At 46.8% G+C, this 24,493-nt stretch overlaps 2 protein-coding genes across 3 annotated transcripts in view; one reads left to right on the top strand and one right to left on the bottom strand.

The window, feature by feature from the left end:
• Positions 1–7,253, top strand: part of LOC123372882 (neuronal acetylcholine receptor subunit alpha-7-like) — a 131,839-nt gene extending 124,586 nt beyond the window's left edge. For both annotated transcript variants that reach the window (XM_045021458.1, XM_045021460.1), the window contains one exon: positions 5,677–7,253. In XM_045021458.1, the coding sequence (XP_044877393.1) occupies positions 5,677–6,198 (522 nt within the window). In that variant the 3' untranslated portion in view covers positions 6,199–7,253. The remainder of the gene's footprint in view (positions 1–5,676) is intronic.
• Positions 7,254–9,069: 1,816 nt separating this feature from the next.
• DNAH6 (dynein axonemal heavy chain 6) overlaps positions 9,070–24,493 on the bottom strand; it is a 207,005-nt gene continuing 191,581 nt past the window's right edge. The window contains exons 73-78 of the mRNA XM_045021828.1: positions 20,949–21,076; positions 19,338–19,523; positions 17,775–17,847; positions 15,727–15,878; positions 15,096–15,318; positions 9,070–11,702 (exon numbers count right to left, since the gene is read on the bottom strand). Of these exons, the coding sequence (XP_044877763.1) occupies positions 11,599–11,702; positions 15,096–15,318; positions 15,727–15,878; positions 17,775–17,847; positions 19,338–19,523; positions 20,949–21,076 (866 nt within the window). The 3' untranslated portion in view covers positions 9,070–11,598. The remainder of the gene's footprint in view (positions 11,703–15,095; positions 15,319–15,726; positions 15,879–17,774; positions 17,848–19,337; positions 19,524–20,948; positions 21,077–24,493) is intronic.

Here is a 24,493-nt window from a genome sequence, read left to right as displayed (position 1 = left end):
CTCACTGAAACAAAGGAGGGATTGTTCATTTCACTAGGGTGTTGTTTTCTTCTCTGGCAAGTGTGAAGGAAATAACTGGCTATTTAAAACTGTACGTGAAAGTAGCACAGTTTGAACCCTAAGGAAGTTTCCAATTGGAGGCATAAAATATTCTTCCGAAGAAGTGGGCTGGAAGGGCCCCATGAAGGGGGCACTGGGCTGAGAGTGAGGAGACCCTGATTGCAAGACACAAAATGGCTCCAGTGCTATAACCATTTTCTTCTTGCCACTTGGGGATTAGTCCTCGTTGGAGTTAGTGGCCTTAAAGTTATCATAAGTAGTAGTAGCATTAAAGTAGCATTCAGAGCCCCCAGCTAAAATCATCCAGCTCTTAGCACAATGGGTCCCAAACACATTGTAAAAAACTTGCCATCTAAACAGAGGGAGAAAGGAAGGGTTGGTGTCCCCATTGTACAGAGGGAAAACTGAGGCACAGAGAGATCATGTGATTTGCCAAAGGTCACACTGGGAGTTTGTAGCAGAGCCAGGAACTGAACTCAGGTCTCCTGCATCCCACTCCAGGGCCTTACCTATAAGAACATCCTCCCTCTCTTACTAGTAGGTTGATGGACATCCAGGTTAATAAAAGTCTGAAGCTGTCGTCATCCAGAAATGAGGCTTATGTAACCACAGACTGTGTCCTTTCTATTTTAATGTCATTTTCAATGTCACTTGCACTTTTTCATATACAAAAGTGCTTCTCTTTTTAAAAAACTATTTGGTGCTTCATGAAGTTCCATGCTCAGTGCAGATGGCATCATATGGACTCCCCTTTCTGCAGCACAGGACAAGTGGTCTTTAGATAGCCAGCTCTTGTTTTTATAGTTTTGCAAATCATAGGTGCCTTTAACTTGTTAATTGCACTGATATCCCTCGGAAGAATATACATCAGGCCGCTGGCAGCATATTGCACTGTTATCTAAGCTGTTCGTTTGCTCCAGTTGTTTATAAAGTTCATATATTCATTATATTTGGAATGCATCAGATGGGGCACACGAATGTGGCTTGGGAACACATATTGGTGCAGAGCTGATATCTGGGGTATTAGGCATGATTTTACAAGGAGCTTTGAACAGAAGTCATCCTCATGTCCTCTCAGTAGGATTCAGCTACTGCATGTCACTATGCCAGGCCCACAGGGGAATCATGTAGACTCTTTTTCTGCTGGCAGAGTTTGTTACAAAGTCCCAGATTGTGTTTGCTGTTTGAGGAAAGGACATTTCTCCTAAACCACTGGAACCATGCCTTGTCCGGCATCCCCCATGCTCACAGTAGCCTTCAGTAGCCGCTCTCTGGCACTGTGTGGGAAGGGAGATCACAATCTACACTAGGCCCCTGACCAGTAGTTCTCAGATGGTGGGGTGTGACCAGAAGTGGGTTGGGAGGGGATGCCAGGCTGGCTACATCCTGCCCCCCCAACAAGTCCTTGAGTCTTTACAACCCAGCAGAAGACCAGGGTAAAGGATGGAAGAAGCAGCTTACGCCCTTCTGCTGCTGTGATCCATCCATGCCCTGTCCCCTCCTACCCACTCGCTAATCACAGAGCAGCTGTTCAGATGCACCCGAACCTGCTCTGCGCAGTGCTCCGCGCTTGGGCAGGGGAAGGCATGCTTGACGAAGCAGTGGAGTTAGACTAACTCAACCTGCTAACTAATGTGAAAACTGCAAACTGTTTTCTTCTCACTAGGATGTTAACTCAGGTTAACTAACTCGAGTTAGGAACCCAGCTGTTTTCCCAGGAAAGACCTGGTCTTGGAGTGGCACTGCCACAAAACTGAGCATTGTGCAGGCGAGGCCAGTCAGTCTCCAAATCCACCCACACTGAAGTCTGGCAAGAAAGATTTAATAGCCATGGACCTTTCCTTTAGTGCCTCCCTAGAGGACAGCAAACAGCCTTACAAAGGCGGGACGAGATTTTCACAAATGGGGACCGAAAGTTCATCTTCTAAGTCCATATTTAGGCAGCTAAATAAAGTGCCTGAATTTCAAATATGCTGATCACTCAGCAGTTCCTAGTAAAATCAGTGTCAATGTAAATATTGGCAACTGTAAAGCCTCCAATTATTAGCTGGAAGGCTAACAACTGATGCAGTCCAAAAGTCCTTTCACTGGGTAAGTGACCCACCAACACTTTGAACGTGATAGCAGTGGAAAAGAGAGCACAACTCTCAGGGGTTTCCTTGCAGAGATGTCTAAATGCATGAGCCCTGAGTTACACATGCTCTTAGACGTGTGAGTAGTCCCACTGACTTCTACAAGATGACTTGTGTGTAGGTGTCTGCAGGACTGGGGTCCATGGTTACCATTCACCAGCTTCATGGGAAGGGAGCAGTCAGAGCAAGAAACCCATAAACGTTATAAGCTTTTCATCTTATTAAAACAAAACATAAAGGGGGAAACTTACATCACTGCTGACTTCTGACACTTCTATTTCATGCGATTGCAACAAATATTGTAACCCTCACGTATCCTGAGAATTGTGTAAATTCAGGTAGGTCTGTGAGAGTTAAGTTGCATTTGTCTGTCATTTGAGGACTGGTTGTCTGCAGCTATAATAAAAAATTGAAATGGGCTCTTATCTGTTAAGAGTGGCTCACAGGTTACCTGCAAAGGTCAATTCATTCTTGAATGAACACACACACACACACACACACACACACACACACACACACAGCCTATTTGACAAATACAGCAGTTAATTTACTTTCCTGTTGTTGTTGCTCTTCTCCTGTCCCAGCAATCTACACACACACACAGAGAATTCCAGGCTGCCAGGAGTTCAGAGGAGAGCTCTAAACATCAACTAGAGAAGGAAAACCAGGAGGCACCCTCACGCACTACCTCACTCAATAGCCTTGACAAGACGCATTTGTCCAATAGGCTTCCATAGGCAGGCTGGACCAGAGGAGGAGTTTATACACCAAAGAATGAGGAAACAGCTGTGTTTGAGCCATTCCCTCTGTAAAAAAAAGGGTTCAGACTTTGAACCATTGAATTTACTGACCATTTTTTAAAAGGCCTGCTCTGCAGTTTTAATGAGCTCCTCGCAGTGGATTGAAAATGACTTTCAGTTGAGTTTATTTATTGAAATTTGAATAATAGTGGAAAAAATACCCATACAAAACAAACTCTGAGCACTCTGACTCATTGCTACAACAGCATCAGAATGATCACCTCAAATCTTTCCGGTAGAGCCCAGTCATGAAATCTGTGCAAAGGGACGACTGCCATCAGCTTTCTCCTCTTAACCACAGAGACACTGGAATGTTTACAAACAAAAGGGCGCAAGAATTGCTTTGTAATGTGAAAAGTCCATTTTCTTCACTTGGCTGAACTTTTTGCTCAAACTACCCCAAAAAAGTCACATGTGGGAAGAGACCAGGCTTGGGAAAATTTCACTTTGAAAGGGGAAGTCTGAGAAAGTAACAAGCCAGTGAAAAATGACCTGGGGAAGGGTGCACTCACCGCTGGGGTGCCCCCTCCTGGCCAGGCGCAGCGTAGCAGCTCTGTCATGCACCCCTTGCTGACGGTCATTCTGGTCTCACGGTGGTCAGCCTCTTCTCACAGCTTGACTTTCCAGCCCGGCCACAATTTATTCCCACTGCCTTTGGGATAACAAAATCCAAATAGTAATTCCAAGCCCTTGTCAGGTCTCCGGCTCCTGACTCTGGGCCTAGTGATCTGCACACCCTCCTACAAGATAGACTGTGGCAGGAAGGAGGCAGCTAGGTGGAGTCTTTCTCCTTAGCCCTTTCCTGGGTTCTTGTAATGAGCAACATGTCCCAGGGCTTCTCACTAGAGGTCGTATTCCTGCCCGGTCTGTGTTCACAACCCACGATGTGCCTCACGTCAGAGCTCCCTGCACTGTTCCCAACCACCCAACTCTGGTTCAGTCTCTTGAGTTGGTTCTTCCCTCGTTATCTCAGGGGCCCACATGAGTCTGCAGGATTCCTAGCTCTGCCCAGCCCATCACAAACTTCTCTGACAGCTCCTGCTGCTCCGCTGTCTCTTTGCCTCTACTACCAAGAGAGCTGCTGCTGAGTTCTCCCCTCTCTGCAGCTCCTTTCCACTTGGCTTCCTCTCCTGATACAAACCACTCAACTCCTCACGCACCTGGGATTCATCTTTAATTAGGACTGGCCACCCTCCAGCTGCCGCCAGGTGCTTCAACTGAGCTCCCTAGCTCGTGTTAGCCCCTTTAATGTCAGTGTGGGGTAAATACCCCAGCACAAGGCTCTTCTAATGTAATGCTGAGGCAATCTTAGCTCTAGCTGGCCCCACATGATTCAGCTACCCAATAACGCCATGTGGGACCTGCTCCCCTTAGAAATAAGCCTTACAATCTGCCTGTGTGGTTTCCTTATTCCCTTTTTACAGATGGGCAAACAAAGACACGGAGAGGTTGAAACAGAAGAAGAGTCCATTTGCCTGTTTCTGTTTTTCACTAAAGAGAGCCGTGTAAAGGTGTGACTACTCACCTCCCGCAAGCACCTCCTGCTGGCTGCGTACGGGCCTGCACTCTCTGCTTTTGTGGTGCTTTCTGCCGGTAGTTTCTCTTTTCAGACGGGTTTTCAGTGACTCAGCCCTGAAGCCGAGTCACACACAGTCTGTATGTGAAATGGATGGAAAACAACCCCTACTGGGGTAACAGTCAAACAAACAGTCAGCCCCTCCCTAAGGTTCTCAGGCCTGTCTCTGGGCTCGTTTAAGCACCTGCCCCCTTCTTGGTTTCCAAACAAAACTTTTTGCCTCCTTCGCCCTTGGCCACTCTGTCTGTGACCAGTGGGGGGACCCAGGCCTGCCCACAACTCCGGGTCACAACCCAGGGACCCTACGAGTAGCAGCCAACTGCCGCTTCCATCACTAGCATCTATTGTTGCATTCCCTGGGCTGCTTCCCACTCTGTCCAATCAACTTCTGGGGTCCTCGACCTGCTCCCTGTTTAAGCAGGGTCTCTCCCAGGCCTCTTTGCCTGGAGAGTCTGTAACAGTCTCTGCCCTGTTCTCGCAGGCCCCTTCACCTGGAGAGCTTATAACAGTCTCTGGCCATTCTTGTCAAAGCTCTCTCTCTCCCAGGCCTCTGTGCCTGGGGAGCTTCACAGTCCTACCCCTGCTTAGGCAGGGTTTCTCCCTAGTGCCTGTATTGTCTCCCAGCCTTCCACTCCTTCTGGTCGCAACCAGCAACTGCTCTGCCCAGCTGCTGCAGCTTCCTCAGCCAGCCAGGAACAGCATCCTTCTTCCTCAGGCTCCAACCAACAACTGGGCTGTCCAGGCCCCGCGGCTCCTTTTATATGAGCCTGTTAGGCTCTGATTGACTGCCTCCCTCTGCAGCTTCTCTAGGCAGCTTGGAAGACCCAGCTCTACTGCCTTTTTTATGGGGCAGGCTGTGGTAGGGCCGCAGTGCCTTCCAGAGGTCCTCAAAGGCCTGGTACGCCCCATCACAAGCCAATATAAATTAGTGATAATGAAACAGTTTTCCCTTACAATAGTTTATAGCTGTCCAAATGGAGATGTACATAGATGGCAAAATCCCTTTGTGAAATACAGATCCTGCAAAGATTTCTAGGTGCATCGTTCAGTCAGTGAAAATAAGATAAAGGTCTCTAAAATATTTTCATCATTTCCTCCTGTTTTTCAGGTCCGTGTTATCCTGCTGAATTGGTGTGCTTGGTTTTTAAGGATGAAAAAACCTGGAGAGAACATAAGGCCCCTCTCTTGCAAATACAACTATCCCAAGCACCGTTCAAGCATCAGTAGCGTTGAGATGAATGTGTTACCTGGATACCAATCTAGCAACGGGAACGTGATCTATAGCTACCATGCCATGGAAAACCCATGCTGCCCACAAAACAGCGACTCGGGTAGTAAGTGTGGAAAGGTCGCTTGCGCCTCTACAGAAGATATTGAGCTAGTTCAAAAGAAAGCTTTGATGGATACTATCCCAGTGATTGTCAAAATCCTGGAAGAAGTTCAGTTCATTGCGATGCGCTTCAGAAAACAAGATGAGGGTGAAGAAGTTTGTAGTGAGTGGAAGTTTGCAGCAGCTGTCATAGACAGATTATGTCTGGTTGCATTTTCACTCTTTGCAATCATCTGTACGTTTACAATACTGATGTCTGCTCCAAATTTTATGGAAGCTGTTTCAAAGGATTTTGCATAAGGCTCTCTAAGAGGCGCACGCAGTACAAAAAATGTCATTTCAAAATAAAAAACATCGCCATTAACTTTGCTAAATAACATAATTTAAATCTTACATAGAACGAAGGCGCTGAAATTAGTTTTGAGAGCTGATTATCTCCAATGTTAGTGATTGTAATGACTGAATAATATAAATACTGGACCCTGTAATTTATTTCTTAGATTGTGTCTGCCTGTAATGATGTTATGATCTGTGACAAATGGTAGGCAAGAATTCAAATCTTTGTTACAAGTAAGCACTAGTGTACGTGTACTACTAAGAAAGCACTAGTGAACATTTAGCTATTGTTTAATAAGTAAAAGCTATATTGAGAAGTCATTCTGACTAACATGTTCTTTAGTATATTGTCATTTTCAATATCTTTATGTTTCAGTATCTTCGATTAGTATGGCTGTGACATGCATTTCTCATGTTTGACAATGTATCACTCTGCACTGTTTATACTGCATTTAGCTAAACAAACTACTGGTGTGTGCTTGTACTATTGCTGTGATTATCTCAAACATTTTTCCAGTCAAGATGTTGACAGAATGTATTTTTGCTAAAACTTTACAGAAATATATTTTTTAAATGGAGGAAATGTTGGTTGTTGAGAGGGAACAGAAATGTCCATCGGCATTCAGAGAACTGGACAGATTCTCAGTGACACTGTTGTGTTGCTACTGTTGTCCGTGTGCTTAATTTGAATACAACTTGATCACAACTGCTAATCTAATACCTGCTAATCCTAAATTTTAGGGAAGATTCCTGGCCCCATCAAAGTCAATGGGCGTTTTGCCTGTGACTTCAGTGGGGCCAGGATTTCAACGTTAGATGTCATGGTCTAGTCTTCTTTGCTGGGCTATGTTGGTTGGTCCACTTTCATACTTGGCCAATGTGGTCTTGTTAAAGGAATTATGTTGATTAAAGACAATTTATTTTTGTTTAGCTAAAGTTTAACATGGAAGACTTTTGTCTTTACTTGTAACCATGTTTCTGCTGTTAACTACTGTAATGCTTAAATATTAATAAACAATAACTCATGTCACTCAGTTGGAAGATGATGGTAAAAAGGCCTCCTTATCATAGGAGTCTTCTGTCCACTGTAAAATGAACCCCTCATCAGAATTGCCCATCTCTTCTGGTTGTTCCGTCCAGTTGGGGGTGAGGGTTCTTTGGGATTCTCGGTGAAGGACTGAGATGAATGACCCAGAGTGAGGCGACTGGATACAATGCAATTTTATTATAAGATGGTAAGTATGACAATTATTAATACTGAGATTTCTTATTAAACGACTACAATACTATATAAGTAAATTTAAACAAACAAGACAAAGGAGGGGAAGCAAATAAGAAAAAACAAAACAACAACCAAAATAAAACACACCTCCCTTCCTAATAGAAAGCACAATGGAGGGAGATGAACAGAATGAAATAAACAACAAAATTCTATCTAGCTAGTTACTTACGACCAGCCATATGACAGCCAGATAGGAGAGCATATACATAGTGCGTTCGGGCTGGCTACACGACACGCGCTCGGGCTGGATTGGGAGTGGGAGGGTCAAGTCCTAGCTGATCAGACCTGGACTGGCAGACGTTGAGTTGTTTTTCGGGACCCTCTGATTACTATACAAGGGCGACTAAGTTTAGAAGTTGAGTGTGGCACATGTAGATTGGCTGCTTAGTGCCCTAACTGTTTTCCTCTTATTAGGAAGAACAGTTCAATGTGGAAACTGAAGAAACGATTTCTGTGGTAAACTTTGTGAAGCAACCCACAAAAGTTTCCTGATTATATATATATATATATATATATATATATATATATATATATATATATATGCCCTAATAAGGTTGTGCAGCCTATTGTGGGCCCCTTTCCTGGCTTTGGGGTCTGCCACAGAGTTGAGAAGTGGCCTGGCCAAGGCTGGGGGGAGGCGGGCTCTGCTGCATTAACACTGGTGTGATTTTAATCTGCCAGCAGATTACAACTGGCCATCTGGGTTGACAGGGGGCCCTATCCCCAAAGTGTTTACCAGAAGATGTGGTCTTCACACCATGAGTAAAACTTCTACCCTTTGGTGTTAAACTCTTTGTATGTCTGCGAGGAACCTACCACATTCTTGGGCATTTGATCAATGATAACACATTGCCTTCTCTGGCTGATTTCTATCCTGGTTTTCTCCAAAGAGGTCTTAGGGGAGTTGACAAGAGTTGTTTCCCACAATGGTGAGCCAGAACTTTCCCATCATTGCTGCTGGAGAGCAGTAGGGAGATCTTGGGCCCATTATGAAGAACTTCAATAATTCCATTCAAACAGGTAGTGGTGAGGCTGCTTGCCCAGGGAACCATCTTTTGTCCTTAAAGCTTTACTTATTCCCCTTCAGTATATAACCAGTTGCTTTTGGAGAAGATAATTGGTAAAGTAAAGCTGAAGCACTTCCAGTGGTTTCTGGATATTTCAGCGTCCTTGACCTCTAGCAGGCTGCTTTTGGGCGTGGTTTTAGTAGCCCCCCTTTAATATGCCACCTGATGTGCTGGGATACCACTGAGCCCGCCTGTTCCGCCAACCTGGGCAGCCTTTTTACCTGTCTTGCTGAGCCAGGCTATTAAGCCTCCTCTGGCACACACACAGGCAGGGCCACACCCAACTGTAGAACGACACAGACACTGAGATCAGCTCTGGGAAGACTCAGCTTAAGGGACCTGCCCCAGCACTCAGGTGCCCACCTCCCTTGGAACGCAGACCCAAAGGTATATTATGAACTCCGCCTCCTCCCTCAATGTGGAGGAAGGTATGTACAGCCTCTTCCCCACCCCAATTATGAACTGTACAAATGGGGTTATATTATAAACAAGTTTATTAACTACAAAGGGTGAATTTTAAGTGGTTAAAGAGATAGCAAACCGAACAAAGCAGCTTACTAAGCAAATAAAACAAAATATGCAAGCTAAGCTTGTTTCACTAAAGAAATTGGTTACACATACTAATTTCTCACCCTAGATATTGTTACAGGCAGGTTACAGAAAGTCTTGAAAGGCAGCTGCACTCGTCTGCAGCTTGAGACCTCAGGTATTATTACTTACAAGCTAGATGCCCTTCCAGCTTGGGCTCAGCCTTTCTCCCCTCAGTTCAGTTCTTGCTTCCAGGTGTTTTTCAGTGTCTCTTTGGGTGGGGAGGCAGAGGGGAACCACGATGATGTCACTCTTCTGCCTTATAGCTCTTGTGTAAGGCAGGAACCTTTTGTCTAGTATTCCAAAAGGGGAAGACGGGGTATCCAGTGCCAGGTGACTTGGACCCATGTCTCTGCATGGCTGTGGCAGCCATTGCTCGTAAGCTGTCTCCAGCATCCACAGGAAGACTAAGCTCTTTTACAGACCATTGTCTCTGCTAATGGGCCATTAGCTCTGTTGGGCTTTTCCATTGTTGTACCTGAAGGGCTAGTTGGGGGTGACACCCAAAGTAACCCATTTGAAATACAGCTACATAGTCAATATTCCTAACTTCAGATATAGACATGATACAGGCATACACATTGGATAATCACATTCAGTAACTCACAACCTTTCCAATGCTATCTTACATGAGCCATCTGGCATAAAGTACATCTCAGTCATGTCATATCCGTATCATAAGCCTATTTTCATAAAGACTATGGAGTGTAATGTTACACTAACTATTGCTGATGGTTTGCTTTTGAGAATGGGCATGGGTAAAGAGTCCATATTGATCTGAGCACAAACCTTTGTTGAGTACCTTTTAAATCCTGCAGGAGTTGCCAGGAAGGTCTTTTGTGGGTTCTCTCCTTATTCTTTGAGAGGTCCCAAATGGTGGCAGAGAGCATTCACTCGTCCTCTGTGCAGGCCTTTATATGTGAGGTCTGACAAAGTTGTCACCTCTCCTCCTGTGTGTCTATATATCGCTGCTAGGGCAACAAGAAGTTTTCCCCTGCAGTACCATAAATGTGAGGATGACAATCAGATCTACATTGTATCATTGTTATCCCATATATTATCGTGTCTGATCTAGTATTGAAAGAGGCAGGCAAGTGGATGGGACTAAACTGGCTTAAGTTCCTCCTAGATAAATACACATAAAGCTGCAATATCTAAAAGAACAGCTTGAAGTTATTAGTGCACCTTTCACTGCAGGTATATGTCCAACCTCACCAATAGTTTTTTGGTCATAGGGATCCTTTGCTCCCCTGGATTCGCATGTGACTATAGTATGTAGTGCCTTTAACATCTGTGATTGGCTAGGAAGGTTACCTCTCCCCTCGGATACACACTGTTCCATACCTTTATACCCTGAAAGCTAGATCATTACAGTAATGTGCTCTACCTGGGACTATGCTGGAGAAGCATCCAGAAGTTGCCGCTAGTGCTGATGACAGTGGTTTGACTTGTGTAAGAAGATCTTCTATCTGCTATAACAGCAGTGCTCCATGATCTGGACTAGTTGCACTTCTAGGTGTAGTTCAAGGTGTTGATCATGACCTATACCATATAAAGCTCTAAGTAGTCTCTGAGTCAGTTTTCCGAGAGATCCAACTGTTCCATCGTATGCTCCAGAGCTTAATTTTCTGAATGTTCCCAAGCCAGCAGCGTGAAGTTCCCAGTGCCTTTTGCTACTGCTCCTTTGGAGTTTGAGCTTGGTGAGCTGCAGGACACAGTGCTAGAGCTGTTTGTCTTGTCTAAGTCTTTGGCTAATTTGCAGAAATAAACTGGAACGGGGCTTGGCATTAGTGACCAGTGGGCCCTGCTACTGAGACTAAGTTGAAAGGCTTATAGTTGATAATTGTAATGGACTCTTTTAATTCTTGAGGTACTCAGTTGCTTCAGCGATAGAGATGGAGTATTTCTAAAATGGTTAGATACCCATTTCTTTCTGCAGCTTTTATGGCTAAAATATAGCAGGCAGGACAGTGAATGACCTTTAGAATCAGTTACTCAAGGACTCTTAATATTTTTGCTTAAAGCCTTTTGTCATCATAAGCAATCTCCAGAGACAGAAAATAAGGCATAAAAGCTGAAAGTAAAGCACAGCAGTCATAGTAGCTTAGCATCCCAATGCAAAGCATGTTTCTTTACATGAAACATGCAGATACTGCGGAAGAGTATTTTTAACTGGAGCAGTGGTGCATAAATCTCAGAAGCAGTAAGAGGATAAGAACTAGCCTAAAAATAACAATGGAAAATGAATATCAGGCAACATTTTATTTTATAAAATCTAATACAAATGAAAAACTAAATTATAGATTAGTAGTCAGTATTATTATACTGTCAGGAGTCTAGGATTGTGATAATGCTAAAACCATTCTGTTGGTATACATCGTGAATGTGATTTACACATACTCCTGCTGGATTGGAACGGCACCCTGCTTATTCATTCAGTTGGCAGAGCAAGGCCGATCCTTTCGATATCCAGTAGTCACTTGGTCTTTTGGAGGGTAATAAGACTGTTACCACAAAATTGGTAGAATGACCTAGTTAAAAAAGCAAAGAGAAAAACTGTTACCATTGCAATGCAAATCATTATGTCAACGCCACATTATGGCGGAGAATTTAACCCCCCCAACCAGCACATTCAGAACCAAGGTTGCGACATCTCATGCCTATTGCATTACAATACATCTTTCATCAGATATCAGTGGGCAGTGTCACATACTATCAGGCAAAGTATGATATAATTTCACAAGCAAACTGATTACTTTCAAAATTGCTAAATGCCAGCAGGGTACTTACCTATAACGTCATTTACAAAACTTAAGCACTTAAAAACAAATAAATGAATAGTCAAGGGCATCAGAAATCTTACTCTATCTATGTAATAAGCAGGTACACTGGGCCAGATTCTGATATCCTTACTCACGCTGAGTAGCACCTACTCCACAAGTGGTCCCACTGATTTCAGGTAAGGTGGTATTCAATATAAGCAAATCAGAATCTGTCCCATTCGTTTCCTCAAATATAAAGAAATGTTGATTTCATCAAAACACAACTTCAACATGGCCCCCATGGCTGTGGTTTTTAAGTATTATTTTTGTTATCTTAATTGCAGTATCTACATACATTTGAAGGAATTTACTCCATTCATTTTATCAGGACTTCAGTAGTCTCCATTCAAAATGTGAGAGTTTTGTCTTTCAGAAACAGATATGGTTATGAGGAGTACTTGTGGCACCTTAGAGACTAACACAGGGGTCTCAAACATGCGGCCTGTGGGCCGCATGTGGCCCGCGGAGCTCTTCCCTGCGGCCTGCGGAGCTCCCCAGGGGAGCTCCGCAGGGGCCCCCAAGAGAAAAGCGGAGGCTCCCGCCTCCGCCCCTCTCCTGGAGCCTCGGCGCATAGAGCGCCGAGTCTCCGTCCGAGCGCCTGAGCCCCGCCCCGATCCGCGTGGGGAGGGGGCGGGGCTGGGAGCTCTGGGCTAAGCGCTGCGCTCGGCGTGGAGCTCACAGCCCCGCCCCCTCACCACGCGGCTCTGAGCGGGACGGAGCTCAGGCCTCGCCGGAGACACGCTCGGGTAAGGGGGGGGGAAAGCGGGACCCGCCGGGGCCGGGCCCGGGCCGGGGGAAGGGAAGCGGGACCCGCCGGGCCCGGGCCGTGGGGTGGGGGAGGAAAGCGGGACCCGCCGGGGCCGGGCCGGGGGAAGGGAAGCGGGACCCGCCGGGGCCGGGCTGGGCCGGGGGCCATGGGCGGCAGGTTATATATTTGTGTGGGGCCCGGGCCCCAGCAATATTCAGGGCTGGGCGCCCTGCTCCAGCAATAGTTGGAGCTGGGTCTCTTCCCGCCCCCCCGGTCCTGCCTGGATCGGCCCCGGCCACCGCAGGTCTCCCCCCGCCGCCACGACCCTGCCTGGAGCAGGTCCCAGCCCCCGCCTGCCACCCCCCCTCCGCGTGTTCCCCCCCCTCCGCCGCGTTGTGTTGCGTCCCTGCCTGACAGAACGCAGCGCGCCTCTCTCCTGCCTGCTGCCCGGAGGGCTCCCAGCAGATTTGCTGTCTGCTGCCGTAGGGTCCTAGTGCCTGCTCTCCGCCAGTACTGGCAAGGCAGGCTGCCCTTACCCTGAGCCTCTTCAACCCCAAACCCTCAGCCCCAGCCAGAGCCCTCATTCCCCCCGCACCCTAATCCTCAGCCCCAGCCCTGAGCACCCCCACATCATGAACCCCTCATCCCCCTGCACCCTAATCCTCAGCCCCAGCCAGAGCCCTCATTCCCCCGCACCCTAATCCTCTGCCCCAGCCCTGAGCACCCCCACATCATGAACCCCTCATCCCCCTGCACCCTAATCCTCAACCCCAGCCAGAGCCCTCATCCCCCCGCACCCTAATCCTCTGCCCCAGCCCTGAGCACCCCCACATCATGAACCCCTCATCCCCCCGCACCCTAATCCTCTGCCCCAGCCCTGAGCGCCCCCACATCATGAACCCCTCATCCACAGCCCTCACCCCACACTCCAAACCTCTTCCCTAGCCCTGAGCCCCCTCGCATCATGAACCCCTCATCCACAGCCCTCACCCACAGCCCAACCCTCTTCCCTAGCCCTGAGCCCCCTCCTGCATCATGTACCCCTCACCCTCAGCCCCACAGCCCTCACCCCTGCACTCCCTCCTATCCCCAAACTCCGTCCCAAAGCCTGCACCCCCACCCCCTGCCGCAGTCTGGAGCCTGCATCGAGCACAGAGCCTGCATCCAGACCCCCTCCCCCACCCAAACTCCCTCCCAGAGCCTTAGGCAGTAAATCTAAGTGCGTGTTTTGTCCTTTGAGTGAGGTGCATTACTGAGTGTATATATTTATTAAAACTGCGCGCGCTTAGGGGAGGAGGTGGAGAAGAGACAGGGCAGGGGCGGGGCCTCATGGAAGGGGTGGATTGGGGGTGGGGCCAGGGGCAGCAAGGGGGCGTGTCAGTGATGCGGCCCTCGGGCCAATGCACTAGTCCTCATGCGGCCCTCGGGGTCATTTGAGTTTGAGACCCCTGGACTAACACATTTATTTGGGCATATTTACAGCAATCACTATATTTGCTATTGTGAATACCTAGCATTTTCAAAAAAAAATCCCTAACGCAATTTTATTTAGGTAGCTAAGGAAACTCACAGGTTTTAAGAGTGACCATTGTAATAAAATCAGACTGTACATGGAAGACACAACCAATAAGAAGGAAAATGAGGCAATGTTTCTAAGGGGAAGCGGTGAAGAGCTGCACGTGCAGGAAAAGGAGCTGTCGGTGGTTGTGGTTTCCAGAAGGCACACTTATTTCACATGGCCTCTGTAACTCCTGATATTACTACATTCTTTTAGCTGTCTAGTCAGCTTCTGAATCTCACATCTGAAGCTGAAACCTAGCAGTGTGGAGCTAATAAAATCTACTTGTATTTGGAGAAAGTTATTTTTTTTGCAGAGTTATACTATTGCATTAATAACTCCAGATTGCAACAGCTTTATCAAAAAGCTAAGTATTATTTATTTAGAACAAAAGCATATCGGAGAAAACAGAGATGAAAACAATAAACAGTCCAAATGCTTGCTTGTCTTTCTCTAAAGCTTGACCTGAGAGCATTCCCTCGGAGCCAGGAAAGCCTCAATTGCTCTCAGCCATTCCCGCAGGACCCGTGTCTCTCTTCCTTCTCAGTCTTCTTAGATTATTACACAGCAAGTAAATAACATACGGAGAAAGGTGGAATTGTTTTGACTAAGAAGCCACAGGCCAAATTTGAGCTCTTATTGCAAACTTAGGAAAAATTCCTTTTTTAATGACTTATGGGCATGACTTTCATTTAAAAGTTCAGACAAAGTTAATGTCTGAGTACTCCCCATTCAGAATCTCCACATTATATACTTCTGATTTTGATAAGAACTATGATTTTAAAGAAACAGTTACCTGTGGTGGAGAGTGTCCCAGCTCTGGATCCAGTTTTATAAAGTGGTGATTGATACAAAGATGGATTTGGTTCATAATTTCGATGGGGCTCAAAATGCACCACTGGCAACATTGGATTCATTTGTCTAGGTAAGGCATCTTCTATAACCATCTCTTCATCATCCCAACGACTGGCATCCATGAACATCCCGTGTACCAATACACCATCTTCTGGAGAGGGTAACTGAAATAAACAGCAGGTGACAAGAAAGCAAAATCTCCCAAATTTATGAACAAACAAAAATGAACTGAATGATCAAAGTTGTATGACACGTTCACATCACCACAAGAAGTTCTAGATTCCTGGGGGAAGAGGACAGGACCCGTACTTAGAAAACTCTACCACTACAGCTGCCTGAAAATTATCTAATTTTCAAATTTTGGATGAAAATTCTTTTAGACAAATTTTCAACATTTTTCAACCCGCTCTAAGGAAAACACAACATAAAGTCCTGACGTTCAAAGTTTTGTGTGTTATTGAACAGTAGTATTAATCTCAGTTTATGCAGAGTCAATGTCAATTTTTACTCAAAAGAGATGATATGAAGGATTTTTATTTTTACTTCAGTATTGATAATAAACTCCAAAATACCTGCATATCCATAGGTAATTCTTGTCCAAATTGGCACACTTTTAATGCTTCTGTAACTTGTGCTTGATCTCGATAAACAGGGATGACATTATAGCTGAAACTAAGCTCATCTATTGGTAAGTTATATTTCCGAGCATGATTTTGAAGAGTGCCTGGCAAATTGAAAAAAAGTATTTTTTAAATAAAATTGGGAGAGGGGTCAGTTGCAGTGTGCAGTCAAGAAAGCTCACTTGACCTACTGTAAACGGGAGCAAGACATTTCACTCATGCAACAGAGCTGCCTGCATGTTTATCACTGAGAATAAAAATGCTGAAAGCTACCAACTTGCTCTTCATTAGAGATGATTGGGAATTTTCCATCAAACTCACTATTTGGTGGAAAATGCAATTTCTGCAAAACTGAAATTTTCTATAGGAATATTTTCATTTTGCTAAAACTTTTCAAATTTCCATTTGGAAAATCTAAAAAAATGATGTCATTTTGGGTCAATTCAGCCTGAATCTAAATATTTTTGGTTTGTTGAATTGACCTGAAACGTTTTGAGTCAGTTCAAGATTAAACTGCATTTCCCTATCATGCCACATCACCTCACGAGGTTGTAGTTTTGGGTGCCTGATGCTGCCCCATTCTCTCTGATGGGCCAGGTTCCTTAGCCAGACTACATCTCCCATGAGATAACGTGAACTCTCCTCCAACCAAACTGTGGGGTACATCCTGGGAATCACATTGCCATAGTGCATCATGGAAGCTGTCGTCTGGCCAGGAAGCCCAGCCTACAGGGGAAAAAGACGATACTAAGCACTATAGGGAAATGCGACAGCATAAGGAGATATAGTTTAATGTTGAACTGACCCAAGGCCAAATGTTTTGAACATGCAAGAAATCAAAATGAAACATTTCCATTTGGGAGTGTCGGAATGTCTTGCCATAGCTGCATAGAATTTTTTTGGAACATCTTGTTCTATGACAATGATATTTTAACTTTTCATCCTGGTTTGTGATGAAAACAAATGTTGAAACATCTGAATTTCCCATGGGATGGAAATTCCAATTTTCACTCGGCCTTACTCTGCACCCAAACTGGAAAACTGCAAGCTAACAGAACACTCCCTTAGCTATGACTAGTGCATGAAAAATGTTGGAAACATACAAACTTGCACACAGACACATGGAACCCTGTATCTTAGTGACAGACAAGTGGGAGTTTTATAATCTAAGTATTGCAATTATTAACTCTACTCTGCAATCAAGGAAGCAGAGCTCTCAGTAATAACGATTTATAGTGTGTAACAGCAATCTGGATGCTTTCTCTGCCTACTTGAAAACAGTCTGTCTAAAACAAATCAAACTGTGTTCATTTACATGTACTTTCTTTTTTTACTTGCATTCCGATGAAATGCTAGTCTTTCAGCTTTCTGGGATTTGGCTGGAGACAGGGCTATGAGACCGCTCTCTTTCAGGGGGGGAAAAGAATCAAGTTGAGTGATGCTGTCTCCAATCTTTGGTTTCTGCTTCAGTGAGGGGAGAATTAGCAAAGGCTTTCCTCCTGTACAGACTCTTCTTGTAGGGCTAAGGCTTGGAAAGACCCTCCCTTCCAACTTCTCTGTATAGGTGTAAAAGCGAAAGGACAGAGCCAGAAAGGGCTGCACACTCTTCTGCTTCTATTTCTCATACAAAGGCTCCACTTGCCTTTAGTGAGAGTTACTGGGCTGCAGGAAATTCTCTCTATTTCTCTTCTTCTTTGGTGAGATGGGGCAAAACAGGACACTCTGCATGTCTCACTAGGGAGGGTGTACCACAAGGACTGGCAATCCTGATCAGAGCTCAGCAGATGGCAGCCAAAAAGAGCTAGTGTTTGCTCAAAACCCAGGCCATTTTCAGCTATGTGCAAAGAAGAAGCCCCGAAAGTCCTGGAAAACATATGCAGGGCTTCAGAGCACCCATGGACTTGGCACCTTTGTGTCCCACAACATTTTGTTTTGTAGAGCAGGCAACAGGAAAGACAAGCTTTTATGCATGTACGTTACTTTTAATTGACTTTTTTTACCTGTCAGAAATCCTTGTGGAAAAAAGAAACCAGAGATCCAGAACGACTTCGGTCGACCCCTTCTGAGCCAGGACTAAAACCAGAACATTTTAATGGATGTTATTGATGAAGCTTCACATTTCCTATTTTACTGCATATTCTCATTAAATTAAGGGCCAAACTCAACTGGCTGTAAGTTGACTTCAACTGCACCCACATACAGCAGAGATCAGAACCCCACTCCACACGATTCAAATCAGGGACGGTTGATTTTATACTTCATTATGGTACAGGAAAAAAGTCTTATATAACAGCCACGTCCATTTCACTTTACACTTATAAAGTATGCATGCTGCAGCTGGCTCCTACAGTGGTTATCATTAAAATCTGGTCAAACTGCCTTAAGAAATAAATAATGTATCATAGTAGTTGTACTGTTTCTTAGATAGTCCCTGTGGCAAACACAGAGAAATACAGAGAACACTGCAAACACTGAGTTAACCACATCTGTTTATCTAGGTTTTAACAGTGACCAATGTATCTCCATAACAAGTTGCCCCAAGTCCCCTGATCCTAACACCCCTCGACTTTGCAGTCGAATCAGAGATAAATCTAAGCCAGGAAATTTGGATCCAGATTTCAAAGCTCCCAAAGTAGTAATTACAGGCTGCCAGGCTGCCATACAGAACATGGCCAATAGGCATGTTACATCCTACTTGGCACAGGCACGCTACAAGGAGCATGGGGAAAACTGAAGTGGAAAAAGTGATATTTCCACATTAATGCCAGGGAGGAGCACATCTCAAAAGGAAAAACTCCAGAGGTTAGGTCTGTGAAGGAATCACAATCTCAAACGCTTGTCCAATTCCTAGCCAACCTTTTGAAGATCTGTCAGGTAATCCTCCCACGGCCCACTGATCACCTCTGAAGAGACTTTGAAAATGGGATTTTGAAGGTGGAAAGAGTTGTAGGAAGGGAAAGCTAAGGGGTGTGAGGGAGCCTACAGGCACTGGCAATGCCTGCAGTACCAGTGAGTCCATGCCAGTACTAGTAACAGCAACGAGCTTATGGTGGAGATCGAGAAACCATTAATAAATATCAGTACACATCTTACTGAAGGGGAAGGAGATCATGCCCCATCAGTCCCAGATGGGGCATGATCTCACCCACCCTGGCACACAGGAAAATGCTGAGATAGCTGAGTTGCGGGGAGTGCAAGTAGCTCCTTTTTAAGAGAGTAGCAAGAGCAGCTCTCCAGTGCGCTCCGGCCAGTGGCCCGATGGCATTATGCCTTTCCTATGGAGCACAATGGCATTTGTGACTGAAGACAGATTGAAACCATGTCTCCAGAAATGGATAAGGCTGGTATTTGGATCTGGGTTACCTCGTGCCCCTTTATCCAGGATTTCTGAGAGCGCTACATGTTGTACAGGTTTCATTTTAAAATTCTGGTGAGAGGATTAGGTGGGAAGTTAGGGTATGGTGGTTTTGGGCCAAGCTCCTCTTTCAAGCTTCTGGAATGACCAAATTCAGTCCTTGAGCAATGACCTAGCACACCACTTTATCATAAGGCAATTTACTTACATCTACAAAGGTTGTCCTTAGTACAAGGTCTTTTACCCATCCTCCTAATGGCTTCAGAGAAGGGTATGCTGCATTGGCCCAGAGTGTGGGAACTTGGTTGTTAAGAAAACTGTTGTATACTTTCTCCATCTCTTCCGACATCACCACAAAACCAGCAATAGCTTTGTTGAGGGTTTCTAAAGAGCTCTGAAAAATAAAAATGTTATAATGTACTAAACCGTAAATACCTTTACTGAAGCTGCATTTTTGCAATGGCTGTTATGGGAATTGTGGATCCCATAAACTTAATCTAAAATAACACTCATGGCTTTTAAATGCAGATGTGTGGACGCACTAATAAACATTTGAACTAATTTCATGGAACACTGAGAACTGCCAAGTTAAAATCTGGGAAGCTAAGTGCCTGATCATGACCACCTCCTGCAGAGCCATGACCATTCTCACGTCCCAGTCAGAGTTGGCCAATGAGAGAACAAGAAGTCTCCTCATTGGATATAGTCGCCTGTCACAAGGCCCCTGTGGGTGGGTCTCAGATTCTGTGTTTTCTCTGGGATTAGGGAAAAAGTCACTGAGTTTACAGAACTGTCAGAGGCAGGAAAGCAGTGCAGAAGAAGAGACAGTATCTCTCTCCTCTACCCACCTTGCTGGACTCTGGCTGCCGAGGAATGGAAGCAACAGGCACTAGCGATGGTTATTTTAACTGGATGGAATGTGTTTAAATAATTTTAGATAGGTTTTACTGCAAAAATAAAGGATATTTTGATCAAATTAACGTATACAGTGACTTTTGGCACTGTACGCCTCCCTCCCCACATAATCAGATTGTGGATTTTCATATGATTTACAGTCACAAACCACTAGCCTGAACCTTTTATTTTCTTTGTACTCTGGTCAAACGTTTTTCCACCCAATATTAGTACTGTTTAAAGACTACTCTCTTCTACAAAGTTTTGACAGCAAGAGTAAGAATAATCCCTTGCACCCATAACAATCTGTGCGGCCCTTCTTAGGTAAGGAGTTTAAATAATTTCTCCAGATGCTAATGATGAAATCCACCTAGCAAAACTACCAAGTGGACAAGTATGCAATGGTTGCAAACATTTAAACAGGTGATCCCACACCATAACAGAAACAGCTATTTAGGGTTAGATTATTTGTTATATACACCTTGGTCCCTCCTCATTGCTGCCTGTGGCACATAACAGCCTAGTCTCTGGTGGGCTGACATACTTTGGTCTCATTTCAGTTGTTGGTGGCCTGTGATATGCAGGAGGTCAGCCGTGATGAGCTTAGTGGTCCCTTCTGGCCTTACTCTATACACAGCCACGTCTAGTCACTTTCACTAGGGAGGACGGGAGTAATTTACTACTCCTCTTTAAGGGGTGTAGCATACTCATCCCCTTGCAGCCAGCTCCCTCACCTGCCATGGGAGGAACATCTCAGTAAGAGCCCCTGCTCTTGGAGTTGGGCTTGTAGGTAACCCTTAGATGCACTGCACCACGAAGGGGAGCCGTTACACCCCCACAGAGCACAGAGCAGGGGTACAAGCTAGCTATAGAGCTTCCAGTAACACTGCCACCCAACATAAAATGATTCAGTTGAGTGTCATACTCTTAATAAGTCGAGCAGATTGTTGAACCGATCCACTTCTTGTCCAAGTACAGTAGTTAAAGAGTCCACCCGTCCTTTGCCATCCTTGACAAAAAGGCTTTCTGAAGCAGAGTCTATATCCAGTTTTCCTGCAATAGAAGCCCTTGTTTATCACTCAGAAAGATCTGGTGTCACTACTGCGAGGCAAGGAGGAGAGGAACAATGTTATCCCTCAATCGGACAACGGACAGTTTCCTTCCTGATGAGCTGTCTCCAAGTTCACCTCTGCTGGGGAGCTCCTCAGGGACTGGTGGGAAATAACCCCCCTGCTTGCTCCCATCCAATTGTTTGGAGTAGCTTTGCTACAGCAGCCTTGGGTCTGGAGTCGCCTCCACCATGCCCACCTGCCCTCACAGGGAGAATGAGCAATGGATGAGGCCACAGTTTTGTCATGGAGGTCGCGGAAGACACAGAATCTGTGACTTCAGCCCTGGCGGCTGGGAGCAGCAGGGAGCTGCAGGATACCTCCGCTGCCAACGGCAGGGGAACCCCGGCAGCTCCCCACCCACTGCCGCAGGGCAGGGGGACCCCGGCAGCTCCCTGCCCTCTGCAGCGGGGCAGGGGAACCCCGGCAGCTCCTTGCCACTGACGTGGAAGGGTAGGGGGATCCCTGCAGCTCCCCAGTCACCCCGGTGGGACAGGAGGACCCCCGCTGCTCCCTGCCACCACCGAAGGGCACAGGGATCCCTGCAGCAGCTGGCTGCCATGAGGGGCAAAGGAAACTCCGTAGCTCCCCACTGCGGTGGTGGCAGGGGGAGTCCCACAGCGCTCCCCGCCGCTGGTGAGGGGGAAGGGGGACCCTGGAGCTCTGAGCCTCCACAGGTGGTGGGGGGCCCCAGAGCTCCCAGTTACCCCGCAGCTGCTCAGTCCCATCCATTTTATCATAGATATTTTTAGTAAAAGTCAGGCACGGTCACAGGCTTCCGTTAATTTTTCTTTATTACTCGTGATCTGTCCATGACTTTTACTGAAAAAAAATATCCATGACAAAATCTTTGCCTTAGCGATGGATCACTGAGTGGTGCACCCACCAGTCCCACTCCCCTTCTGAATCCCTGCTGGGTAACGATGTTCAGGGAAGCTTGGGTAGAGCGAGGATCTGTGCCCCATAGGCATCCAACATCTTCCATGGGGCACAGAGGCAGCAGGACACTCGCGTGCTAGTGCCCTCACAGGAGGGGCAGGATTTGTCCCTAACAATTTACATGTTTGGACAAGAAAGCCCAGAGACTCAGCTGGTACAAATCAGCTGAACTGAAGTCAAGGGAGCAGTGCCAATTTACCCCAGTTGAAGATCTGGCCTCTTGTTAGATTAAATTTGATTCTTATCATGGTGCTGCTGTTTAACATGCAGCACTGCGAGCATGAAAACAGTTCACCAAATACACAATCTACAAACAACATTTTCCCTTGAAAATAAAATGTACATATTACTGAGAAAGATTTCCAAAATACATGTTTGAAAACCAAGACGTTCCACCTCTCTCCAAAGAGAAACCATTAAACCATTTGACATTAAAAACATATTGAAACATATTCTTAAAATGGGAACAAATTAAACATCTTCACAATGATTACAGAGCAGAGAATTTCAGTGACATTTTGCTAGCTGGGGCAAGAGTTTAGGAAAAAAACACCACATGCAGATAATTGCACCTGACGTGTTTGCATATTAATGGAACAATAGTGCATAATTTTAAAAAACTGCAATTATTGTACAAGGATTGAACAGTCACAACTGTTTAGAAAATCTTATGTTCTGACAAACTAATTGGTATGACAGGATATCATAGCAACAAGATTCATCCTTTGTTCCCCAAGGGAATCTTCATTGTTTTCTGGTGAACAGCTTTAACGACACGTTCCCCTAGGTCTTAGGCACATTATTTTACGGAAGGATCTCTTAACACTGCATTCATATGCAATAGCTAAATCTCACAACATAATTTATGCCCTAACACTGCAATCAGAACCACATGGATGGACCCTTCTGCCTGCCTGGAATCCCACTGAAGTCAGTGGGGTTCTGTGTGTGCATAAGGGCCTGCCAGCATGGAATCCCATTGACTTGCGCAAGATTTTCGGTGAGGATAAATGATGACTCTCTGTGCAGGTTTGATTGCAGGACTGGGGCCTTTAGTTGCACACCTTAAAACAGGGGAACAGAGGCTCCCCTTTGTTCACAGGGAGTTAGCGCCAGTTAAGCTTGTCTCTCTTCTTGAATAGGTGCTGGAGGGAAGATATTTAAGAATGGCTGCTTAGAAGATGGAAAAGGGAGAAGGCCTTTGGGAAGGCAGGTCTCCACAGCCAGGCCATACAGCACTGGGTTTAGCTCCAAGATGAGAATATGTTCTATTTCTGTTCTCATTTTATAGGCCACCCTCTCACACTCATGAATAAACATTAAGGAAGAAATCTTTTTGACCAATAAAAATCAGGAAAACACGTAAGCGTGTGCTTTACTTTAAAGCACGTACTTAAATTCCATTGACGTTTACGGGATTTAAGCACCTGAATCACCACCCTTCTCTGGGGATGTCTTCCCCACCGTGTCTATAGGCCACACACAACTACCCGTATTTTTCCGTGTATAAGACGCCCCCATGTATAAGACGCCCCCAACTTTTCTAACCCCAAATTCAGGTTTTTTGTTTTGTTTTGTTTTCTTTGCCGCTCCAGCCGCGCTTCAGCTGTCCCCCCCGCCCCCCCCGACTTTGCCGCTCAGGCACAGGAAGAGAACGCCGAGGTAGGGGTAGAGGGGCTGAGGAGGGCCATGCGCCCCGGCTGGTCTCCGGCGGCGGCCCTGCCCGGCTCCTGCCGCATCCCTCCCTGGCCGCGCGACTCCTGCCCTGGCCCCGCGTCCCCGGCCGCCCGGCTCCTGCCCCGCGTCCCCGGCCGCCCGGCTCCCCGCGTCCCCGACCCCCCGGCTCCCCAGCCCCCCGGCCCCAGCCGCCCAGCTCCCCGCGTCCCCAGCCGCCCGCTCACCGGCCGCCCAGCCCTGCGTCCCCAGCCGCCGGCCCCCCGGCCCCGGCTCCCCGCGTCCCCGACCCACCGTGTCCCCAGCCGCCCGCTCCCCGGCTCCCCAGCCGCGCGGTTCCCCAGCCGCCCGGCTCCCCGCGTCCCCAGCCACCCGGCTCCCCAGCCGCCCGGCTCCCCAGCTCCCCGCGTCCCCAGCCGCCCGGCTCCCCGCTTCCCCGGCCGCCCGGCTCCCCGCTTCCCCGGTCCAGCTTCGCCGGGCGCCCGGCCCCGCTTCCCCGTCCCCGCTTCGCCGGCCGCCCGCCCGTCCCCGCTTCCCCGGCCCCGCTTCACCGGCCGCCCGCCCGGCCCCGCTTCGCCGGCCGCCCGCCCAGCCCCACTTACCCGGTCCCGCTTTGCCGGCCGCCCGGCCCCGCTTACCCGGTCCCGCTTCCCTGGCCGCCCGGCCCCGCTTACCCGGTCCCGCTTTGCCGGCCGCCCGGCCCCGCTTACCCGGTCCCGCTTTGCCGGCCGCCCGGCCCCGCTTACCC

Source organism: Mauremys mutica, chromosome 6 (genome assembly GCF_020497125.1).
Source record: "Mauremys mutica isolate MM-2020 ecotype Southern chromosome 6, ASM2049712v1, whole genome shotgun sequence".
NCBI classification, from domain to species: Eukaryota; Metazoa; Chordata; order Testudines; family Geoemydidae; genus Mauremys; species Mauremys mutica.
This window is presented reverse-complemented; position numbering and strand designations above follow the sequence as displayed.